The following is a 20,030-nucleotide window of genomic DNA, read 5'->3' on the forward strand; positions in this document are numbered from 1 at the left end:
TTGCCAGAAAACTTCTTAACTCAAGTGCATGAGGGCAGGTCAGATGGGGCGGGGGAAGGGAGGGGGGTACCCGAAGGAATTAGCACGGAGCTTCAAAGAGCTTTTATTTCATGATTAGAGGATTCCTGTTTGATTACCTAACAGTAAGGCGCTGCCCCATTTCACCTTCCCCATCTGCTAGGGGAGGCGGAATCCTGTAAGAGCCTCTAGACCGCACATGTGTAGGCCGCCTTCAAAGTCAAAAGGGAGGAAATATGCTACGGCATGATTTTTGCATTAACTTCTTTCATACCGTTGGCCTGCACGCAAAGGGCTTAATAAGGCCCTTCACAGATCAGTGTCCCTCTTTGTACATACTGACCGGCAAACCTTTCTCACTGAGACCTGCACCCACCCTGACCTATCCCTTCTGAGGCACAGTAATGAGCCCCTCTGGGAAACAAGAATGAATAAACAGGGACACATCACTTTAAAGAAGCCAATAAATGTGAAAAATTGGCCTTGCAAGCAGGTAACAGGAGAGGGTAACTACTCAATTCCTTTTCACTGAAAGATACCCAAAAAGATTCATTTAATGGTGAGTTCCTCTACCGTGTTTTAAAACATCCAATTCACAAGCATTTGATTTAATAGAACTATCCAAGAGAGGACATGGGGGAAATAACGCACTGAGTGCTTCTGTATGTCAAGCACGGTATGCCAGGTACTTTACATTTTTTTCACTCATTCAACCAACAAACATTTATTGAGCACCTACTATACACACACACACACACACACACACACACACACACACACACACACGCCAGGCACTGGTTTAGGTGCCAGGGCTACAAAACAAAGCAGATGTAGAAGGTCAAAACTCCTGGGGCACCTGGGTGGCTCAGTTGGTTACGCATCCGACATCGGCTCAGGTCATGATCTCACGGTTCATGGGTTCGAGCCCCGCATTGGGCTCTGTGCTGACAGCTCGGAGCCTGGAGCCTGTTTCAGATTCTGTGTCTCCCTCTCTCTCGGCCCCTCCCCCACTCATGCTCTGTCTCCCTCTGTCTCAAAAATAAACATTAAAAAAAGGTTTTGTTTTTTTTTAAAAAAAAGGTCAAAAATCCCTGCTAGAGCAGCTTACAGTCCAATGGAAGACAAAGCAAGGCAAGAATAAGGAAATTACAATGCACGTTAGAGACAGAGGACAGTAAGAGACACAGAAGAGGGGTAGCTGGGTGGCTCAGCTGGTTGGGCGTCCAACTTCAGCTCAGGTCATGATCTCACAGCTTGTAGGTTTAAGCCCCACATCAGGCTCTGTGCTGACGGCTCAGAGCCTGGAGCCTGCTTTGGATTCTATGTCTCCCTCTCTCTCTGCCGTTCCCCCACTCACACTCTGTCTCTGTCTCAAAAATAAATAAACATTAAAAAAAAAAAAGAAAATGAAACACACAAGAAGGTACGAAGGAACTGGGAAGAGTTCGAGTGGCAGAGACAAACACATGCTCGTCACAGAAACGACACAGGACACCTGAGACAGAGAAGGCAAGAAGAGACACCTCAGGGCCAGGAGGGCTCTGAAGGATCTGGCGGGCTGCTGGGGTTTGACACACACCCAGAAACTGGGAAGCCTTCCACATAAACGGCTGGAAGCACGGGGAGACCGGGAGACGCCCCAGGAACGAGTGCGGAAATCTGTGGACTTCCAAGAGGGAGGAGTCAGCGCGAAGGTGGCCCCAGGAAAGCAGACTGAGAAGGAGCAGCGAGACAGCAGGTGAAGCCCAGGTAAGTGGGCGCTCCTCCGTCATCTGATCCCCAAGGCCATCAGACACGGGGGTATAATCATCCCCATTTCACTGCTGAGGAAACGGAGGCTCAGAGAAGTAACGTGACCCAGGCCACGCCAAGAGGCGGTGGGAGGTAAGAGCGGCTCGGGCCTCCAAGCCCCGCCTACCCCACATAGCTTCTCTGTGAGACAAGCTATTGAATCGTCACCGACACAACAGAGTAAAAACCGAGTCATTCCAGGCAGGTCTTAAACGTCTGTTTCCAAATAAAGAGCTGGGGCGCCAGGGTGGCTCAGTCGGTTAAGCGTCCCACTTCAGCTCAGGTCATGATCTCACGGGGTTCGTGGGTTCGAGCCCTGTGTCGGGCTCTGTGCTGACAACTCAGAGCCTGGAGCCTGTTTCGGACTCTGCGTCTCCTCTCTCTCTGCCCCTCCCCTGCTCATTCTTTCTCTCTCTCTCTCTCTCAGATATAAATAAACATTAAAAATAAATAAAGAAAGAGCTAATTCTAGGGTCACAGGCTGACAGCCTCATCAAAGCAGCCAAACCCCTGATCCCAGCACTTCTCCCTGAGGAATTCAAAGCACGTGTCATGTTGTCACATGGCTCCCAAGGGCATCCCTGGGGAGGGAGAGAGTGTCCTTCTTTGGTGGAGGGTAGGTTATTTTTCTTAATTTGACCAATCAGTTTCAAAGCTTATCCAAAAGGGTAATAACTGAGAAAACCTAAGAGATGTCCAGAAAAAAAGAAAAAGGAATAACATATGTGTGCATACAGTGATTTATAAAAATAGCACCTTATAAAACCATATTCTAGACACAGGTTATCCAAACAGACAAAAATCTCAGAACATGCCCAGCATCTTGAGAAATTCAAATTTCAAAACAAAATGAACAGAACAGATTTCTCTGTAAATATGTTAATTGATAACTGTTAAAAAAAAAAAAGATCCCTATCACACACCACACACCAAAATAAATTTCAAGAATATTACATTTAATAAACATTATAAACCCCCAAAATAAAACTTGAAGAAAATACAAAAGAATTTTCCCCTAATACGTGGAGGGTTTCTTTCAACACAGAGAAATCATGAAGAAAAAAATAAAGGAAAAGACGGGTAAATTTACATAGGCAAAGTTATTTTACTTCTGTACATAAAAAACCGTGACAAACAAAATGTCAGTGCAAATGGTAAGCTGGAGGGAAATGTTTGCACCATTATGACAAACCACTGATATGCAAAGAGCTTTTAAAATTCATCAAGATGCGAGTGCCATGGAAAAAGTGGGTAGGAGATGGAACTAAACTTTTTTCAAAGCTTTTTTAAAATTGCAAAGAAGTGCCTATAGTTTGATCACAGGTACACAGCAGACGGTCCATGAAGCTGGGACATCTGGCCTGTGATCCAGCAATCCACACATCAAGCTGGCCTTCGAGACAACACGAGACTGGAAGCCCTCGGGAAGAAAAGACCAGCCCAGACTCAGACCGGGTGAAGCTACCCTGCCCCACGGAGTTCCAGATCTTCACCAGCCACCTGCCTCTGGCCTCACAGAGCACAGAGGCGGAGAGGGACCCAGGAAGTGTGACGGTCTCATGTCCTTGTCCTGACGCACCAAACTCAGGCCCAGGTGGGGCAGACAGCTGGTGCGCTTCAGGAAGGCTGTCTTCCTGCTTTCACTAGACAGCACCTTTGCCTCTCCAAATTCCCTTTCCTGCTGAAGAGCTCGGGGAAGCAAGTGACGTGACACGTGTCATAAGCTGAGTATGTCATTGCCACGCCCGCCCTGACACGCTGCCCACTCCAGCGGTCCCCTCCGCATCTGACGGTGGTCGGTCCACAGCCCCTGATTAGACACGCCCCACCTCCCCAAAGCCTTTCAGGCCAGAACCCAGACCTCAGAGCCCTGCATGAGGCCACAGTGTCCCTCCCTGGCCCCAAGAGTGCCCCCCCAGACCCTGACACCACAGCCCCGTGGACACCCCAGACCTCCCGGCACTGAGGACGGCCGCCCCTCATTAGTGACACTGTGTTATTAGGCATTTCAGTGAGTTGGGTACTTCCATGTCAAAAAATAACAGAGGCACGGAACTCATGAATAATTACATGACCTAATGCTTTCATTACTCAGGATAAGACTGCTTTACTGTCACTGCATTTTTAATTATTTTGCTTATGGATTTTCTTATTTATAGCACACTGCTGAAGTCTGAATAGTTATGGCTCTGGCCTCCACTGAGCCTTGGGCAAGCCCTGGATCTTGAACTCTAACGAAGCCTCGCTGAGCATGCGGCCTCTCCACAATCCCCCAAGCTCACCCAGATGCACACACACACCAGCATGGGTTCCCTGGAACATTCTACAATGAAGGTGTCACCTAATGGCCATATCGCTCTCGAAAAGTAACTGTTGAAATCACTCTGATTGTTACGGTGAACTCCAGTTTTTGTATATGATTGTGCTTCAACACCCATATACTTATAAACATGGGTTATAATCTTGTTGCATGGAATAGTCACAACACCCTGCGACAACTGGGGTTTTTAAAGGAAAATAAATAAAGGTTAAAGGCCTTTGTGGTTTAGCTGCCTGGCTTCCTACAACGATTCTGCATGTCTTCCCTCTATCCCGCCCCTCTTGGGGAGACTCTCCTGGACACTGTGACCACTGCCCACCACATGTCCTGCCCACGGCGACTCACACCCTCCTCCCAGGGCTGCGAGCCGCCTTCCATCACCGCATCCACCTTCAGCACAGCTGTGTGTGGTTCTCCCCCCATCCCCCCCCACCCCCCGCTGGGCTATAAACTCCCCAGGGCCAGAGGCTGCTCCTTACTGACCCTACACCCCAGGCACAGCTGGACCGGAGGAAGAACTCGATCCATGGTTCTTAACGAAGGAATGAAAGTAGAAATCCACTGAAGTGTACTTCACCAAGGTCAGATTTGCCCAAGCATTGTGTGTATTTTAAACTGAGCCCCCCTTTGGGGCTGAATATCAACCCCTGTGGTGGCTTAGCTGATATGCATCCACTTGAGTGTGAATCAAGTGGACCAGGTGTGATCAGGTCGAGTGTGATCGTGAGCGTGGCTGCCACTCAAGGTCCTCAGGCTCAGGTGGGGGTGGAGGGCTGAAGAAGGTTCCAACTTTGAGATCAAGGCCTCCCGAGGGTGCCCTGTTCCCTGAAGCAGTGTCCCCTCCGCATTCACCGCCCTATGTATACACACGAGTGTGTGTGAGCGTGCGCATGCACACTATGCACACACACACACACACACACACACAAGGTTCAGCAAGCACTGGTGGAGGTCAGGCAAGCCTCCGACACTGAACCCAGGGAAAATGAGGAAGCAGGTGAGTTCTGTCCCCTCTCTCCCAGGACTGAAATTCTACAAGACACAGCTCTGTCTTGCCTGTAGGCAACACATCCACAGTTTCTGCTGAACTTGGAATGTCAGCTTCAAACCACACTTTTGGGTGTTTGTGGGTTTTTTTGAGAGAGAGAGAGCACGTGTTGCCAGACACGGGGCCCCATCCCACTGACCGTAAGATCATGGCCAGAGCCGAAATCAAGAGTCAGGCGTTTAACCCACTGAGCCACCCAGGCGCCCCTCAAACCACACTTTCAAGAGGGAAACAAACTCACTGTGGTACAGAGTCCTGGACTCACCGTCAGCAGTGTGAAGGAGCTTGTGACTCTTCAACGTCCCTTTTGATTTGAATTTCTTGCCACACATGTCACACAGGTGGGTTTTCTCAGTGCTGTGACGGTTCATGTGAGCCTTGAGGTTACTCTTGCTGCGAGTTGCATACTCGCACAACGAGCATTTGAAGGGTTTCACACCTACCAGAGGAGGGGAAAAAAACACACAGAATCACACACACACACACGCACACACCCCTATCTGCATCCGTGTGTGCATCCCAAGGATACATGGGATACATGGGATACAAGGATACATGGGATACTGCTTTGAACAAAGCAGTGCACCCGCCTGTCCCTAAACGTGGTGCACACCTGCCTTGCCATGTTCCTCCACGCTGTTCCTTCGGCCCGCCATGCCCTTCCTCCCGGCTCTGCCAGGGCCTCCCCTGGGCGGTCTCCTCTGGCCCGCCCAAGCGAATGTCCTGGACCCCTCCGCTAGCTGTACTGCTACAGTGCATCACAAGTCGTTCACACTGCCGCTCCCCACGGTCTGGGAACCCCTTGAGGGCACGGACCCCGGGCAGTCCCTGCAGCACACGTTCACTCAATCCAATGGGAATGAGGTGAGCTGACAAAAATTCAAGGCAACAAGGGTCTGTGTGCAAAACCCAACGTGCTCGGGCACCTAGGATCAGATGTGAAAGCACATTTTCATACACCAAACAGAACCCTGACATCAGCTGGTGTTGGGCTAATGGCCTGGACTGTGGGGCATCCTGGCTGCTCTCCCTTCACTCAGCAAACACCTGCTGAGGACCTGCTCCGTAGCGAGTGCGGGGGGGGGGGGGGTCTCTGAAGCGGAGAAGCCCCTGCCCCTGCGGCCTCTGTCCAGGGGGGAATGTAAAGTGAAACAGGCTGTGACACCTGGTGCCACAGGCATGGGGAGAGGGACGCTGTTCCCGACACCGAGCGCAGGGGGAACCTGCCACGCTGAGCACCCGGCAGGTTCAGCCCTGCCTACGAGGCCTGAGACTTGGCAGTGGAGGAACCTGAGGCTTCAGGGAGGCTGCAAGGTGTGCCCGGGGCGCAGAGCTGGGGTGCACCCGTGCCGGTAAACAAACGCACCTCCCCCACCGCGGCTTTGACCTCAGCTCCTTCTGCCTGGCGTGGGCCCTGCTGCATCGCTGACCAACCCGACCGCCTCTCCCTTCCTGACAGCACTTCCCCCGAGGCCTGAGAGCAGGTGCTTCTGGCCACGCCCTAGAAACTCTTCATCCTCCGTCCTCCCCAGGAGCCCTCTTGTTTTCCTGCCCGCAGCTTCCCAGCTTCCTAACTCACAGGCGGGACCTCTGCAAACATCCGGAAGGGCTCCGGCTGCCCCCACCACCGAGCCTCACCCCCAGGAGAGCCGCGTCCCTACGGCGGGAGGCAAAGTTGGTGGCCCACTGTCTCTGGCAGTCTCCCGACCTCCAACTGCCCAAAGCCCCAGAGTGTGGTCCCCGTTCCTCCCCTCCTAGGCAAGCACCCCAAAAGCACAGCCTGTGTTCCTCCTGCCTCCTGGATTCTTCCTCCACGATGCTGGGACCAGACGACGTTCTGCTGTCCTCTTCGCCTTTGCTCATCTGTGCAACACCAACACTTCCTCAGCACCTACTGAGCCAGCGCACCACGGCGGCCACCAGTCACCTCCGTGACTGAGACAGTGCTGTTCCTGTCCTCCTGAAGCCCGCTGCCTAGTGCAGGGGTCGTGCGGATTTATTTCGCTGCAACCCCAACGAAAGCTACAAAGAACTGCATGCCTCTGCTCACCGCACTTGCCACTGAACAGGCAGTGACTGAAATCACGGAGCTCAGCTGGCTGCTGCACACGTTTCTGGGTAAGTGGAAGAAAGTCTAACTGCAGGGCGCATGGCGACACGGCTTCCCCCTAAAGCGCTCCCGCGTGAAGCTCAGAAGCACGACATTGAAAGGATGCTCCATCCTGAGAGATGAGTACTCACCTTCATGAGCCCAAATATGACGCTGAAGGTCTGAGCCGTTCTTCATGAAATAGAAATCACAATACGGGCACTTCATGGCTCTCTTTCCAATCAGCCCTTTCAGCTGAACCCTCCTCCCGAGAACCTCGGAAATAGTGCTCATGGAGACCTCTAGATGAAAAGCAGGGTGATCATCAGAAGCCAAAGGAGATCGGCTCATGGAAGATGGGCGTGAACCTTGTGACAGTGCCCGAACCCCAGCACTAACGTGACAAATCCAGATGTGCCCCACGGAGTCCAGCAATAGAATTTCGGCCTAAAAGTTAAACCAGAATCTGCAAGTCTCAGATCTAAGTATCTGTGAGCATAAAACATGAGGGACAGAGAAACAATGCCACAAGGCACCGTCACACAAATGCAGGACGTGAAATCATCTACAGGAGAAGTGACCCGGTCCCTCCAACAAACTGATGTCACGGGAACAAAAGTGGGCTGGGGTGTCCCACAGAATACAAGACACTCGAGTGACGGGACAACTAAAAACAAAATGCCTGAGTCTTGATTCAAACAATCTTCGGTGGACTCGGGAAATTTTAAATGAACTAATGGTAGGTAATGATAAGGAATTACCATTAATTCTGTTTGTTATACCTGATTTTACTTTTGTTTTTATTTCACGTTTTTATTTCAATTCTAGTTGGCTAGGGGCACCTGGGTGGCTCAGTCGGTTGAGCGTCCGACTTCGCCTCAGGTCATGATCTCACGGTCCGTGACTTCAAGCCCCGCGTCGGGCCCTGTGTTGACGTCTCGGAGCCTGGAGCCTGTTTCGGATCCTGTGTCTCCCTCTCTCTGCCCCTAACCCACTTGCATTCTGTCTCTGTCTCTCTCAAAAATAAACGTTAAAAAAAACAATTTAAAAAAAGATTCTAGTTGGCTCACATAGAGGGTAGAATTGGTTTCAGATTTAGAATGTAACACGTAGCACCCAGTGCTCCTCATAACAAGTCTGTTTTAATGGCGACCCAGTGGCTGTGCTCAGAAGACGCCCTTACTTGCTACAGATGCATCCTAAGTTCTTTTACGGGGAAATGGCACGCATGTGGGACGAACTTGAAGATATTCTAGGACAAAAGTCTGGAGGGTCAGTACAGGAAACAAATCTGATAAAGTGCACGTGGGTGCAGAGGCCAGGCTGTTACGGATCCTTGGGGGTCCCTCCTGTTACCCTGTTTTGTAGACATCTGAAGTTTCAGCCAAAGAGAAAGAACAGCTCACACATGTTCACGAGCAAAGGTTGGGCGGTTTAAATGAGCATCCCCGGCTCACACCGGATGCGGGTGACACGGGACACAGGCCGACACAGGGAGGGCAGGACAAGGCCACCAGGACACCACGGGTGAAGGCCTCAGGGCTCCATCTGCTCCCGGACAGAACGTGAGAGTTCGTGAACCCTGTGATCTCTCTTTTCCCCATTATCATCGGTAATCAGGCAGTCGGTGCTCGAAGACAAGAGCGGACACAAAACAAAGAGAAAAGGGACAGGGACGCAGGGGAAGTGCACCGGCTTACCTGTCCCTCACTTCTGCCACACACAGCACCCACGTCAGCACCCACGTCTGTGCCCCCGGGCCTGCCCGTGTGACACCCAGATCTGGGGATGGGCCTTAACGGTGGCAGCCCTACCCCAAGGCTCTCACGGGGTGGCAAGGAGGTGGCAATGACCTGAACACAAGGGGTCAGCGTCCCCAGCCAGGGAGCCCTCACATCCTCCCCAAGGAAGAACACAGAGAACAAACAGGAATTAACAGGGCAGAATGGAGGAAATGTGTCCCAGTTGGCGAGAACAGAAGTGTGGCAGGCAGTGGCCAGGTGGCTCGTGCTCACACCTCTAAGTGGCTAAGGAAACCAGTGTGAGGAGACCCAGGGTGACAGTCACCCCGACTCGCCAAGGCTCCTCAGCCTGGGAGTGCACACCCTTCATAAACCACCCTGCTTGGGAACAAGTGTTTCCCAGGGGCCAGGCACCGGCTTCCAGGGAGTGGAGTCTAGGGCAGACCTGCATTGTAAGTGACCCATCTGAAGGCATTCAAAGTGCACATGAAAAGGGGGAAGGGAGATGACAGTGTGGGGAGAGTATCTGAAGGCCAGATGAAAGGATAAAATGAAGTAAATGGTTATAAATTCCCAACCTTAAATAAAGGTAATCGTATCCCTTAAATTTACTCATACCTCCGTCCCTCTTTATTTCCATTTAGTGCAGTTGACATGTAATGCTGTGTTTTAAAATAAACATAAGCATTTTAGGGGTGCCTGGGTGGCTCAGTCAGTTAGGGGTCCAACTTGGGCTCAGGTCACGATCTCACGGTTCAGGAGCTCAAGGCCCGTGTTTGGCTCAGAGCCCGCTTCGGATCCTGGTTCCCCTTTCCCTCTACCCCTCCCCCGCTCAGCACTTTCTCGAAAATAAATTAAAAACGCATTAAAAATAAATGAATGAGGGGCGCCTGGGTGGCGCAGTCGGTTAAGCGTCCGACTTCAGCCAGGTCACGATCTCGCGGTCCGTGAGTTCGAGCCCCGCGTCAGGCTCTGGGCTGACGGCTCAGAGCCTGGAGCCTGTTTCCGATTCTGTGTCTCCCTCTCTCTCTGCCCCTCCCCTGTTCATGCTCTGTCTCTCTCTGTCCCAAAAATAAATAAACGTTGAAAAAAAAAATTAAAAAAATAAATGAATGAATGAATGAATGAATGAACGAATGAATAAATGAATGAAACGTAAGCATCTTAAAGTTAATTTCCTCTCCAAAATGCATAACCTTACCAGGATGGTTGGTCTTGATGTGCGACTTGATCAATCGATCTTCTGAAAAAGACTTTTCACACACAGGACAAGAATAACTCCTTTTGTCCTTAACAGAAAGAGAGCACAGTCAATTAAGCGTCCCACTTAAACCTCGGCTCCATGGAACGTCCACCACCACCGTCACCACCACCACCACCACGGCCAGACCACAGTGCACCTTTGCAAACGTGTGACATGCCCCTGCACCTGGCCCTCACAGCCCGGGAACAGTAGCGGCTCCGCGTCAGAAGGGAGGGACGGGGCTTACAGACGAGGGTCCGGTGAAGGTGGCCGGGCCAGCAGAGGGCAGGGCTGGGCCTCGAGGTCTACCACGCAGACCGGCGCTGCTCCGCGACCCAATGCGTATTATGTCCTCCAATGCTCTCTGCGTGGTGTGGGGGGGGGTTTCACAGAGTTATTTTACTGGGACTCACAACCACTCTCAGTGGACAGGCATTACTGTGCTCACATTGCAGATGAAGAAACCGAGGCCCAGAGGGATGAGCCACGAGTCTGAGAGGAAGAGCGGGTGTCTGAACCTGAACGCACACAGGCCCACCTGGGCCGTTCCTGCTACTCCCCAGGCCGCGTCCCACGGAAGTTCATGCTCCTCGCTTCGTGGATCCAGCTCCCACGAAAGGAGAAACGCTTGTGAATGATCAGGCTCTAGCTCTGCTCATCTGCCTTTTCCCTCGGCTCACTATTGGGCTAGTTCGTGGGCCAACTGTCCCCGGAGGGTGGGTGTTGGGGGTTAAATCGTGTCTCCTGCAAAATCCATGTAGTGAAGTCCTAACCCCCCAGTACTTCGGAATGAAACCTCATCTGGAAAGAGGGTCACTGCAGCTGTAACTAGCTAAGAAGAAGTCATCAGGGTGGACCGCCATCCAACAGGTCTGGTGTTTGGACAGGGACATGCACACAGGGGGATCCCACGTGGAGATGAAGGCAGAAATCCAGGTGGCGAGTCTACAAGCCAAGAAATGACAAAGATTGCTGGCGAAACACTGGAAGCTCAGAGGGAGGCAGAGAACAGACTCTCGCCCATGGCCCTCAGGAGGAAGTAACCTCGCTGACACCTTGGTCTTGGAACGCTAGCCTCCAGAACTGCGCGACCAGAAACATCGGTTGTTCATGCCACTCGGTGGTACAGGGGCTCGAGGGACGAGCGCAAGGGGTAAGCTGAGGAAGGGAAAGGTTGGCCTCCGGACTCCACCTGCTCTGCAGGGGCTCCAGACAGGTGGGAGAGGCGGCCAGACAACAGAGAGCCATGCGTACGGGTCTCACTCGTGCTCCCACCCTCGGCGCCCCTGGCAGGAAAGACAACCAAGTGAGGCTGCACACGAATCACTCGGAGAAACGCCCGCAAAAACCCACGAGAAGCTCCAGAAGCGTGACCTGTGTGAACAAACTTCACAAGCCTGCAAGAGCCGCAGGAGCCGTGACCGCAAGGATAGTTCCGGAAGGTGTTCCCAGTCCGCACTCACCTGCATTTACAGAACGAACCCCCACCGTTTGTTGAGCACCTGCTAGGAGCTCAGCATCCAACCAAGTGCTCTCATGTCTTAGTAAACGAACACAATCCTCAGAGCCACCCAGAAACACAGTCAACTCAGACTAATAACAGCAGCAGCAACAGCGACCATTTCTTCCGAACTTCCTCGTCCGGAGTGCGGTGTGTTACATGCCATGACCTACGGGGCATTTAGAGCCACCCAAGGCCACACCCCCCGGAGGGCAGAGATGGGTGTCCAAGGCAGACCCCTGTAGTCCAGAGTTCCTGCTCCTATAAGACAGTGACCAAGAGCACAGACTCAGGACTCACAGACCCCGAGCTCAAATCCTGGTTTCGCCACTTAGCTCAGGAACCCTGGGCCAGTGACTTAACCGTCCGTGCCTTGGTTTCCTCATTTGTAAAATGGCAATAAAAACCGCCTGTTGCTAGGAGGAAAAATGAAATTACAAACACATAAAGCAGACTCGCAATTTCTAGTCCAGCACGGGAGAGGCTCAGAAGTTTCTACTCCATCCTAACAATAGATGAATACGCTGAGAAAGGAACAACCCTTCTTAACCCTTAAGACACGTGACGTCACAGGGGCAAGCCAGTGCCCCCCAACCTGAAGAGAAGGCAGAGAATCACAACTTACTGGAGCAAAATCCCACAGGCAGACACCCCCCAGAAAACCAGGACCAGAGTAGGGCAACCAAGACCGGAATTGATAAGCTGCTGGAAATTCACCAGGGCCAAATAGGAGAGTTCAGCATTCCAGGGGCACCCACTTTTGTGAGTTTTACCCCTAGGGCCTCCATCCTGTACTCACAGTGAGCATCAGAGAAAAACCCATACTTCTGGCAGGGAGAAGGGAAAAGGAACCATTCTGAAACACGCTGGAGCATTCTATCCTTGACAACACCTGCCCCCCAGAGGAAACCAGTTCACCAGAGCCTAGCTTGCCGGGGTATTATCGGAGACTAAGCTACCTGGAGGAGGAGAAGTACCCAATTCCAGCCCCCTACAGCCTTCCACACGGGAGAAAGGACAGACCCAAACCCAGCCCACTTTAGCCATCCTTACCCACCTCAGGGAGTTGAAAAAAAAAAAAAATGAGGAACACTGGTGAAGATCATGTCCATAGGCAGAGGCTCCTGAGAGACTGAGCCCTAATCACAGGGTTACGGAATGATTCTCCTCCCCCACACCTTACCAATACATTACTACACGCCTATTTACGGCAAGTCCTTGTACCCAGTACATCCTGTCCAGCTATGAAGGAAGAATAATATTACAAGACTCACGAAAAGGCAAAAAGCACAGTTTGAAGAGACAGAGCAAGTGTCAAAAGCAGATTCAGATATGGCAAGGATTTGGGGATTATAAGACCAAGCATTTAAAACAACTTGGATGTACACACTAAGAGTAAGAGCTGTACTGGACAAAGCAGACGGCACGTAAGGGAGAGGGGCAATGGAAGCAGAGGCGAAAATTCTCAGAACCAACAAAGAGATGCTAGAGATCAAAACCACTGTGGCCGAAATGAAGAAAGCCTTTGATGGGCATGTTAGACTGGATACAGCTCAATCTCGGAGTCTACGGATATCTCAAAAGAAGCCTCTAAAACTGAAAAGCAAGGGGAGCCTGGGTGGCTCAGGTCGGTTAAGCGTCCGACTTCAGCTCAGGGCGTGATCTCGCAGTTTGTGAGCTGGAGCCCCTCGTCGGGCTCTGTGCTGACAGCTCAGAGCCTGCAGCCCGCTTCAGATTCTGTGTTTCCCTTTCTCTCTGCCCCTCCCCCACTCGCTTGCTTGCTCACTCTTCTCTCTCAAAAATAAATAAATATAAAAAAGAATTTTTAAACTGAAAAGCAAGCAGAAAGATTGATGAACAAAGAACAGAGTATCGAAGGGACGTGTATGTAGTAGGAATATGAGAAGAAAGAGATAAAGAAAACGAAGAAATACCTACACCAATAATGACTGCGAACGTCTCTAATATGATGTCAAACACCAAGCCACAGATCCCAAAAACTCAGAGAACATCCAGTAAGAATAATACCAAATAAACTACACCCATCATTTTCAAACTACAGAAAACCAAAGATAAAGAAAAAATACTGAAAGAAGGCAGAGGTAAAAAATAAAACCAAACAAAAAAACACCCTGCCTATAGAGGAACAAAGATAAGAATTGCACCCAACTTCTCAGAAACTACACAAGCAAGAAGAGAATGGAGTGAAATGTTTACATAAAGGAAAAAACACCCAACTCAGAATTCTGTACCCTGCAAAACTACCCTTCAAACATGAAGGAGGGGCACCTGGGTGGCTAATTGTTTAAACGTCTGACTCTTGATTTTGGCTCAGGTCATGATCTCAGAGTTGTGAGATCAAACCCCTCATCATGTCAGTGCAAAGCCCGCTTAAGATTCTCTCTCTCCCCTTCCCTCTGCCTCTCCCCAGCTCACCCATGTGTGCTCTGTCTTGCTCGCTCTCTCTCAAAAAAATAAAATAAAATAAAAAATAAAGAAAGGGGAAAAAATGAAGGAAAATACTTTCTCAGACAAACAAAATTGAAGGAATTTGTTACCACTAAGACCTGTCTTGCAAGAAATATTAAAGCAAGATAAAGTTAAAAAAAAAAAAAGCAAAGAGGAAAAAGTCAAAAGTTGATCTTCATAAAGAAAGAGCACTAGAGAAGGAAGAAGTAAAGGTAAAATAAAAGCTTTTATTTATCTTAATCTTCATGGATCTAAAAGAAAGTTTGTTCAAAATAATAACTGCAACAATGTATTCAATACACATATATGTGCTTATATATAAGTGAATAAATACCGGCAATGATACACAGGGTATGAAGAAGGAATTAGGATTACTGTGTTACTACAAGATACTGACACTATCCACAGTGTAGAACAGTGTTATCTGAAAGCTAACTTGGATTCTATGTAAATATATGCTGCAAGTTCTAGGGTAAACACTAGCAAAAGTTAAAAAAAAAAATTGTAAGTGATATGTTAAGAAAGGAAAGAAAATGAAACCATATAAAATGCCCAGTTAAAACTACAAAAGGCAGAAAAGAAGAAGAGTAGAAGACAAGAAACAGAAAACAAGGGCAACAAACAGAAAACAGTAACAAATATGGTAACTATTAATTCAACTGTATCAATAATCACTTTGGACATCAATGATCTAAAATGCACCAATTAAGAGACTACCAAACTGGGGTGCCTGGGTGGCTCAGTCGGTTAAGCGTCCGACTTCGGCTCAGGTCATGATCTCAGGGTTCGTGGGTTTAAGCCCCACATCGGGCTCTGCGCTGACAGCTCAGAGCCTGGAGCCTGCTTTGGATTCTGTGTCTCCCTCTCTTTCTGTTTTCCCTCTGCTCATTCTCTCTCAAAAATAAATAAACATTAAAAAAAATTAAAAAAAAAAAAGACATTACCAAACTGGATCAAAAAACAAGATTCAGCTATATGTTGGCTCTACGAAGCCCACCTTAAATTTAAAGACACATACAGATTAAAAGAAAATAGACGGAGAAAGATATACCATGCTAACACTCATCAAAAGAAATGGGAAGTAGCTTACTAATTTAAGAAAGAACAGACTTCAGAGATGGTTATCAGTGATAAAAAGGGGCATCACCTAATGTTGAAGGAATCAATTCTCTAAGAAGACCTAATCATCCTTAACATGCGTGCATCTAACAACAGAGTCAAAAAGCATGAGGCAAAAAATGGTAGAATGGCAAAAGGAGAAATAAACAAATCTACTGTCTTAGCTGGAGACGTCAACACCCCTCTCTCAGAAACGGACAGAGCCAGCAGGCAGAAAGTCAGTGAGGACATGGCTGAACTCAACAACACAGTTGAATTCAATCAATCAACTGGGTAAACTGACATCCATAGACTACTTTATTTAACAACAGCAGAATACACGTTCTTCTCAAGGTCACATAGAACGTTCACCAAAACAGACCACATTCTAGACCATAAAACAGCCCTCAACAAATTCAAAAGAACAGAAACCATACGGTGTTTGCTCAGAATGGGTTAAACTAGTAATCAATAAAGAAAGACAGCTAAGACTATATCAAAATATGTACATATTAAATAATATACTTTTAATAACATGAGTTAAAGAAGAAATCACAAGAAGAAAAATTTTTTAATATTGTAAACTAAATAAAAATGAAAACACAACTTCTCAAAATATATGGAAAGCAATGAAAGCTGTACTTGGAGGGAAATCTATATAGCACTGAATGTAAAATATTAGAAAAGAAGATCTAAAATCAGTCATTTAAACTTCCACCTTAGGAAAGTAGAAAAGATGACTAAATTAAACCCAGGTTAAGCATAAGAAAAAAATATGAAAAATTGGAGCAGAAACCAATTAAATTAAAAACAGGAAATCAATAGAGAAAAATCAACAAGACCAAAAGTTGGTTCTTTGAAAAGATCAATAAAATCATTAAGCCTCTAGCCAGTCTAACTAGGCAAAAGGGAGGGCAGAAGCCACTAACATCAGAAATGAAAAAGGGGACATACTACAGATCCCATGAACATTACAAAGGCAGTAAAGGGATACCATAAACAATTTTATGCCCACAAATTTGGCAACCCAGATGAAACAAACCAATTCCTTAAAAGACACAATCTGCCAAAATTCATGCCAAAAGAAATAATCATAATAGGCCTATCTCTACTGAAGAAACTGAATCAATAATTAATAATTTTCCAACAGAAAAAGCATCAAGACTAGATGTGTCTACCAAACACATAAGGCACAAATTATACCAATTCTCTACAATCTCTTTTAGAAAACAGAAGCAGAGGAATTACTTCCTAACTCATTCTATGAGGCCAGCATTACCTTAATAGCAAAAATAGACAAAAACATTGTAAGAAAAGTAAATTACAGACCAATATCTCTCATGAACAGAGAGGCAAAAATCCTCACCAAACCTCAGCACATCAAACCCAACAATGTATAATAAGATCTGTATACCCCAAATGGGATGGGGAGCCTGGGTAGCTCAGTCAGTTAAGCATCTGACTCTCTGATTTCAGCTCAGGTCATGATCTCCTAGTTTATGAGTTCAAGCCTCACATCAGGCTCTGCACTGACAGCATAGAGCCTGCCTGGGATTCTCTCTCTTCCTCTCTCTCTGCCCCTCCCCTGCTCATGCTCTCCCTCATTCTCTCTCAAAATAAGTAAACTTCAAAAACAACAACAAAAGAACTATACACCACAACCAAGTGGGATTTATCCCTGGTAGGCAAGGCTGACTCAACATTCTAAAATCAAATAATATAATCTATCACACCAACAGGCTAAGAAATAAAAATCACATGCTCATATCAATAGTAGCAGAAAAAGAATTTCGTAAAATGCAACACCCATTCATGACAAACAATCTCAGTAAACTAGGAAGAGGGAGGAACTTCCTCAACTTTAGACAAAGATTATCTACAAAACACTTACAGCTAACATCATACTTAACAGTGAGTGGAACTGGATGCCTTCCCACTATGATTAAATTAGATTAAGGCAAGAATGTCATCTCCCAATACTCCTTTCAACACTGTACTGAAGTCCTAGCTAAAGCAATAAGGCAAGAAAAGGAAATAAAGACATACACGTCAGGAAAAAAGAGATAAAACTGTCTTTGTTTGCAGATGACATAATCATCTATGTAGAAAGTCTGGAAGAATAGATAAAAAAAAAAAAAACAACTCCTGGAACTAATAAGCAATCATTACAGCAAGGTTACAAGATAAAAAGTTAATGCACAAAAGTCAATTGCTATCCCATATACCAGCAATGAATAAGTGGAATCTGGAATTAAAAATGATACCATTTAGGGGCGCCTGGGTGGCGCAGTCGGTTAGGCGTCCGACTTCAGCCAGGTCACGATCTCGCGGTCCGGGAGTTCGAGCCCCGCATCAGGCTCTGGGCTGATGGCTCAGAGCCTGGACCCTGTTTCTGATTCTGTGTCTCCCTCTCTCTCTGCCCCTCCCCTGTTCATGCTCTGTCTCTCTCTGTCCCAAAAATAAATAAACGTTGAAAAAAAAAAATTTTAAATGATACCATTTATATGAGCACCACGCACAACTGAAATGCTTAGGTATAAATGTAACAAAATATGTACAAGATCTATATGAGAAAAACTACAAAATGCTGATGAAAGAAATTAAAGAAAAAAAAAGTAGAAAGCTATCCCATGTTCATGGACAGGAAGACTCGATATGGTTAAGATGTCAGTTCTTCACAACTGGATCTATATATAGATTCAATGCAACCCCAACCAAAATCCCAGCAAGTTATTCTATGGTTATGGACAAATTGCCTGTAAAGCTTATACAGAGAGGCAAAAACAAAAACAGAATAGCCAACACAATATTGGAGGAGAAAAACAAAGTTGGAAGATTGACACTACTCAACTTCATGATTTATCATAAAGCAACAATGATGAAGACAGTGTGGCACTGGTAAAAAAAAAAAAAAAAATAGACAGCAGATCAGTGAAAGAGAATAGAGCCCAGTCAACTGATCTTTGACACAGCAGCAAATACTATACAAGTGAGCAAGGACAGTTTTCTCAACAAATGATGCTAGAACAACTGGACAGCCCAAATGACAGACACACATCTTACAGTCTTCCACAAATATTAACTCGTTGTGGATCACAGACCTAAATGTAAAACACAAAACTATGAAACTCCTAGAATGCATACAAGCAAACCTACTTGGGGGCTCCTGGGTGCCTGGGTGACTCAGGTCATGATCTCGCAGTTTGTGAGTTCAAGCCCCGTGTCGGACTCTGTGCTGACAGCTCAGAGCCTGGAGCCTGCTTCGGATTCTGTGTCTCCCTCTCTCTCTGCCCCTCCCCTGCTCACACTCTGTGTCTCTCTGTCTCTCAATAACAAATAAACATTAAAAAAAATTTTTTTAAAGAAAAAAAAAGAAAACCTAGATGGTCTTGAATATGATAACGACCTGTTAGATACAACAAAAGGCACAATCCATGAAAGACTGAATCGATAAACTGGGCTTCATTAAAATTAAATTTTCTGCTCTATGAAAGATGGTGTCAAGAGAAGAAAAAAAAAAGTCACAGAATGAGAGAAAATATTTGCCAAAGATATATCTGATAAAGGACTCTTAGCCAAAATATGCAAAGAACTCTTAAAAGTCAACAATAAAAAAAAAATTTTAAACAAGCCAAAGACCTAGACAGCTCACCAAAGTAAGTAAATGAGAAGACGCTCCACATCGTATGTCATCAGGAAATGCAAATTAAAGCAAGAATGAGATACTACTATAGACCTGTTACAATGGCCCAAATCCATAATACTGACAAACAGATATACTGTGGTACAACCAAACAATGGAATATACTCAGGACTAAAAAGAAATGAGCCTTCACGCCATGAAAAGATGGGGAAGAAACTTACATGCATGTAACTAAGTGAAAGAAGCCAGTGTGAAAGGCTACATGCTATAGGATTCCAACTGTATGACATTCTGTTAAAAGAACAATGGAGAGGGGCACCTGGGTGGCGCAGTCGGTTAAGCGTCCGACTTCAGCCAGGTCACGATCTCGCGGTCCGTGAGTTCGAGCCCCGCGTCGGGCTCTGGGCTGATGGCTCAGAGCCTGGAGCCTGTTTCCGATTCTGTGTCTCCCTCTCTCTCTGCCCCTCCCCTATTCATGCTCTGTCTCTCTCTGTCCCAAAAATAAATAAACGTTGGAAAAAAAAAATTTTTTTAAAGAACAATGGAGAAAGTAAAAGGGTCCACAGTGGCCAGAATGCAGGGGGAAGGGAGGGATGAATAGGCGGGCAAGGAGAATTTTAGGTGAGTGAAACTACTCTGCATGGTGGACACACGTCATGATCCATTTGTCCAAACCCTCCGAATGTACAGCACCAAGAGGGAGCCTTAATGTAATTAACTGCAGACTCTGGGTGTGACTAGTGTGTCAATGCCTGTTCACTGATTACAACAAAGGTACCACTGTGGTATGGGATGTCAATGGTGGGGAAGGTAGTGCACGTTTGGGGACAGAGAAATCTCTGCACTTTCCGCTCAATTTGCAGTGAACCTAAAACTGTTCTAAACAATTAAGTTTGAGGCAACACACATAGAGTGCTTAGAACAGAGCCTGGCCTATGGTGAGCACTCAATAAATCTGAAAGACTCTGCTGCTGTGGCTGCAGCATTGCTATCAATGCAACTCAGCCTCAGACACCAGACCTTCTTGGGGGCTAACACAGCCTGGGAGTCTCCAAGAGGGAACTGAGC

The 20,030-nt window shown here is 47.4% G+C and overlaps 1 protein-coding gene across 10 annotated transcripts in view; it reads right to left on the minus strand.

The window, feature by feature from the left end:
* Positions 1-20,030, minus strand: part of ZFAT (zinc finger and AT-hook domain containing) — a 286,335-nt gene that overhangs the window by 83,307 nt on the left and 182,998 nt on the right. For 6 of the 10 annotated variants that reach the window (XM_019823173.3, XM_045050259.1, XM_045050261.1 and 3 more), the window contains 4 exons: positions 10,499-10,615; positions 10,210-10,297; positions 7,419-7,568; positions 5,443-5,616 (listed from right to left, as the gene is read on the minus strand). The exons of 1 other annotated variant lie outside the window; for it this stretch is intronic. In XM_019823173.3, the coding sequence (XP_019678732.2) occupies positions 5,443-5,616; positions 7,419-7,568; positions 10,210-10,297; positions 10,499-10,615 (529 nt within the window). The remainder of the gene's footprint in view (positions 1-5,442; positions 5,617-7,418; positions 7,569-10,209; positions 10,298-10,498; positions 10,616-20,030) is intronic. 3 more of the 10 variants (XM_023248127.2, XM_045050258.1, XM_004000128.6) reach the window with 1 other exon arrangement.

This window comes from Felis catus, chromosome F2, assembly GCF_018350175.1.
Source record: "Felis catus isolate Fca126 chromosome F2, F.catus_Fca126_mat1.0, whole genome shotgun sequence".
NCBI lineage: Eukaryota > Metazoa > Chordata > Mammalia > Carnivora > Felidae > Felis > Felis catus.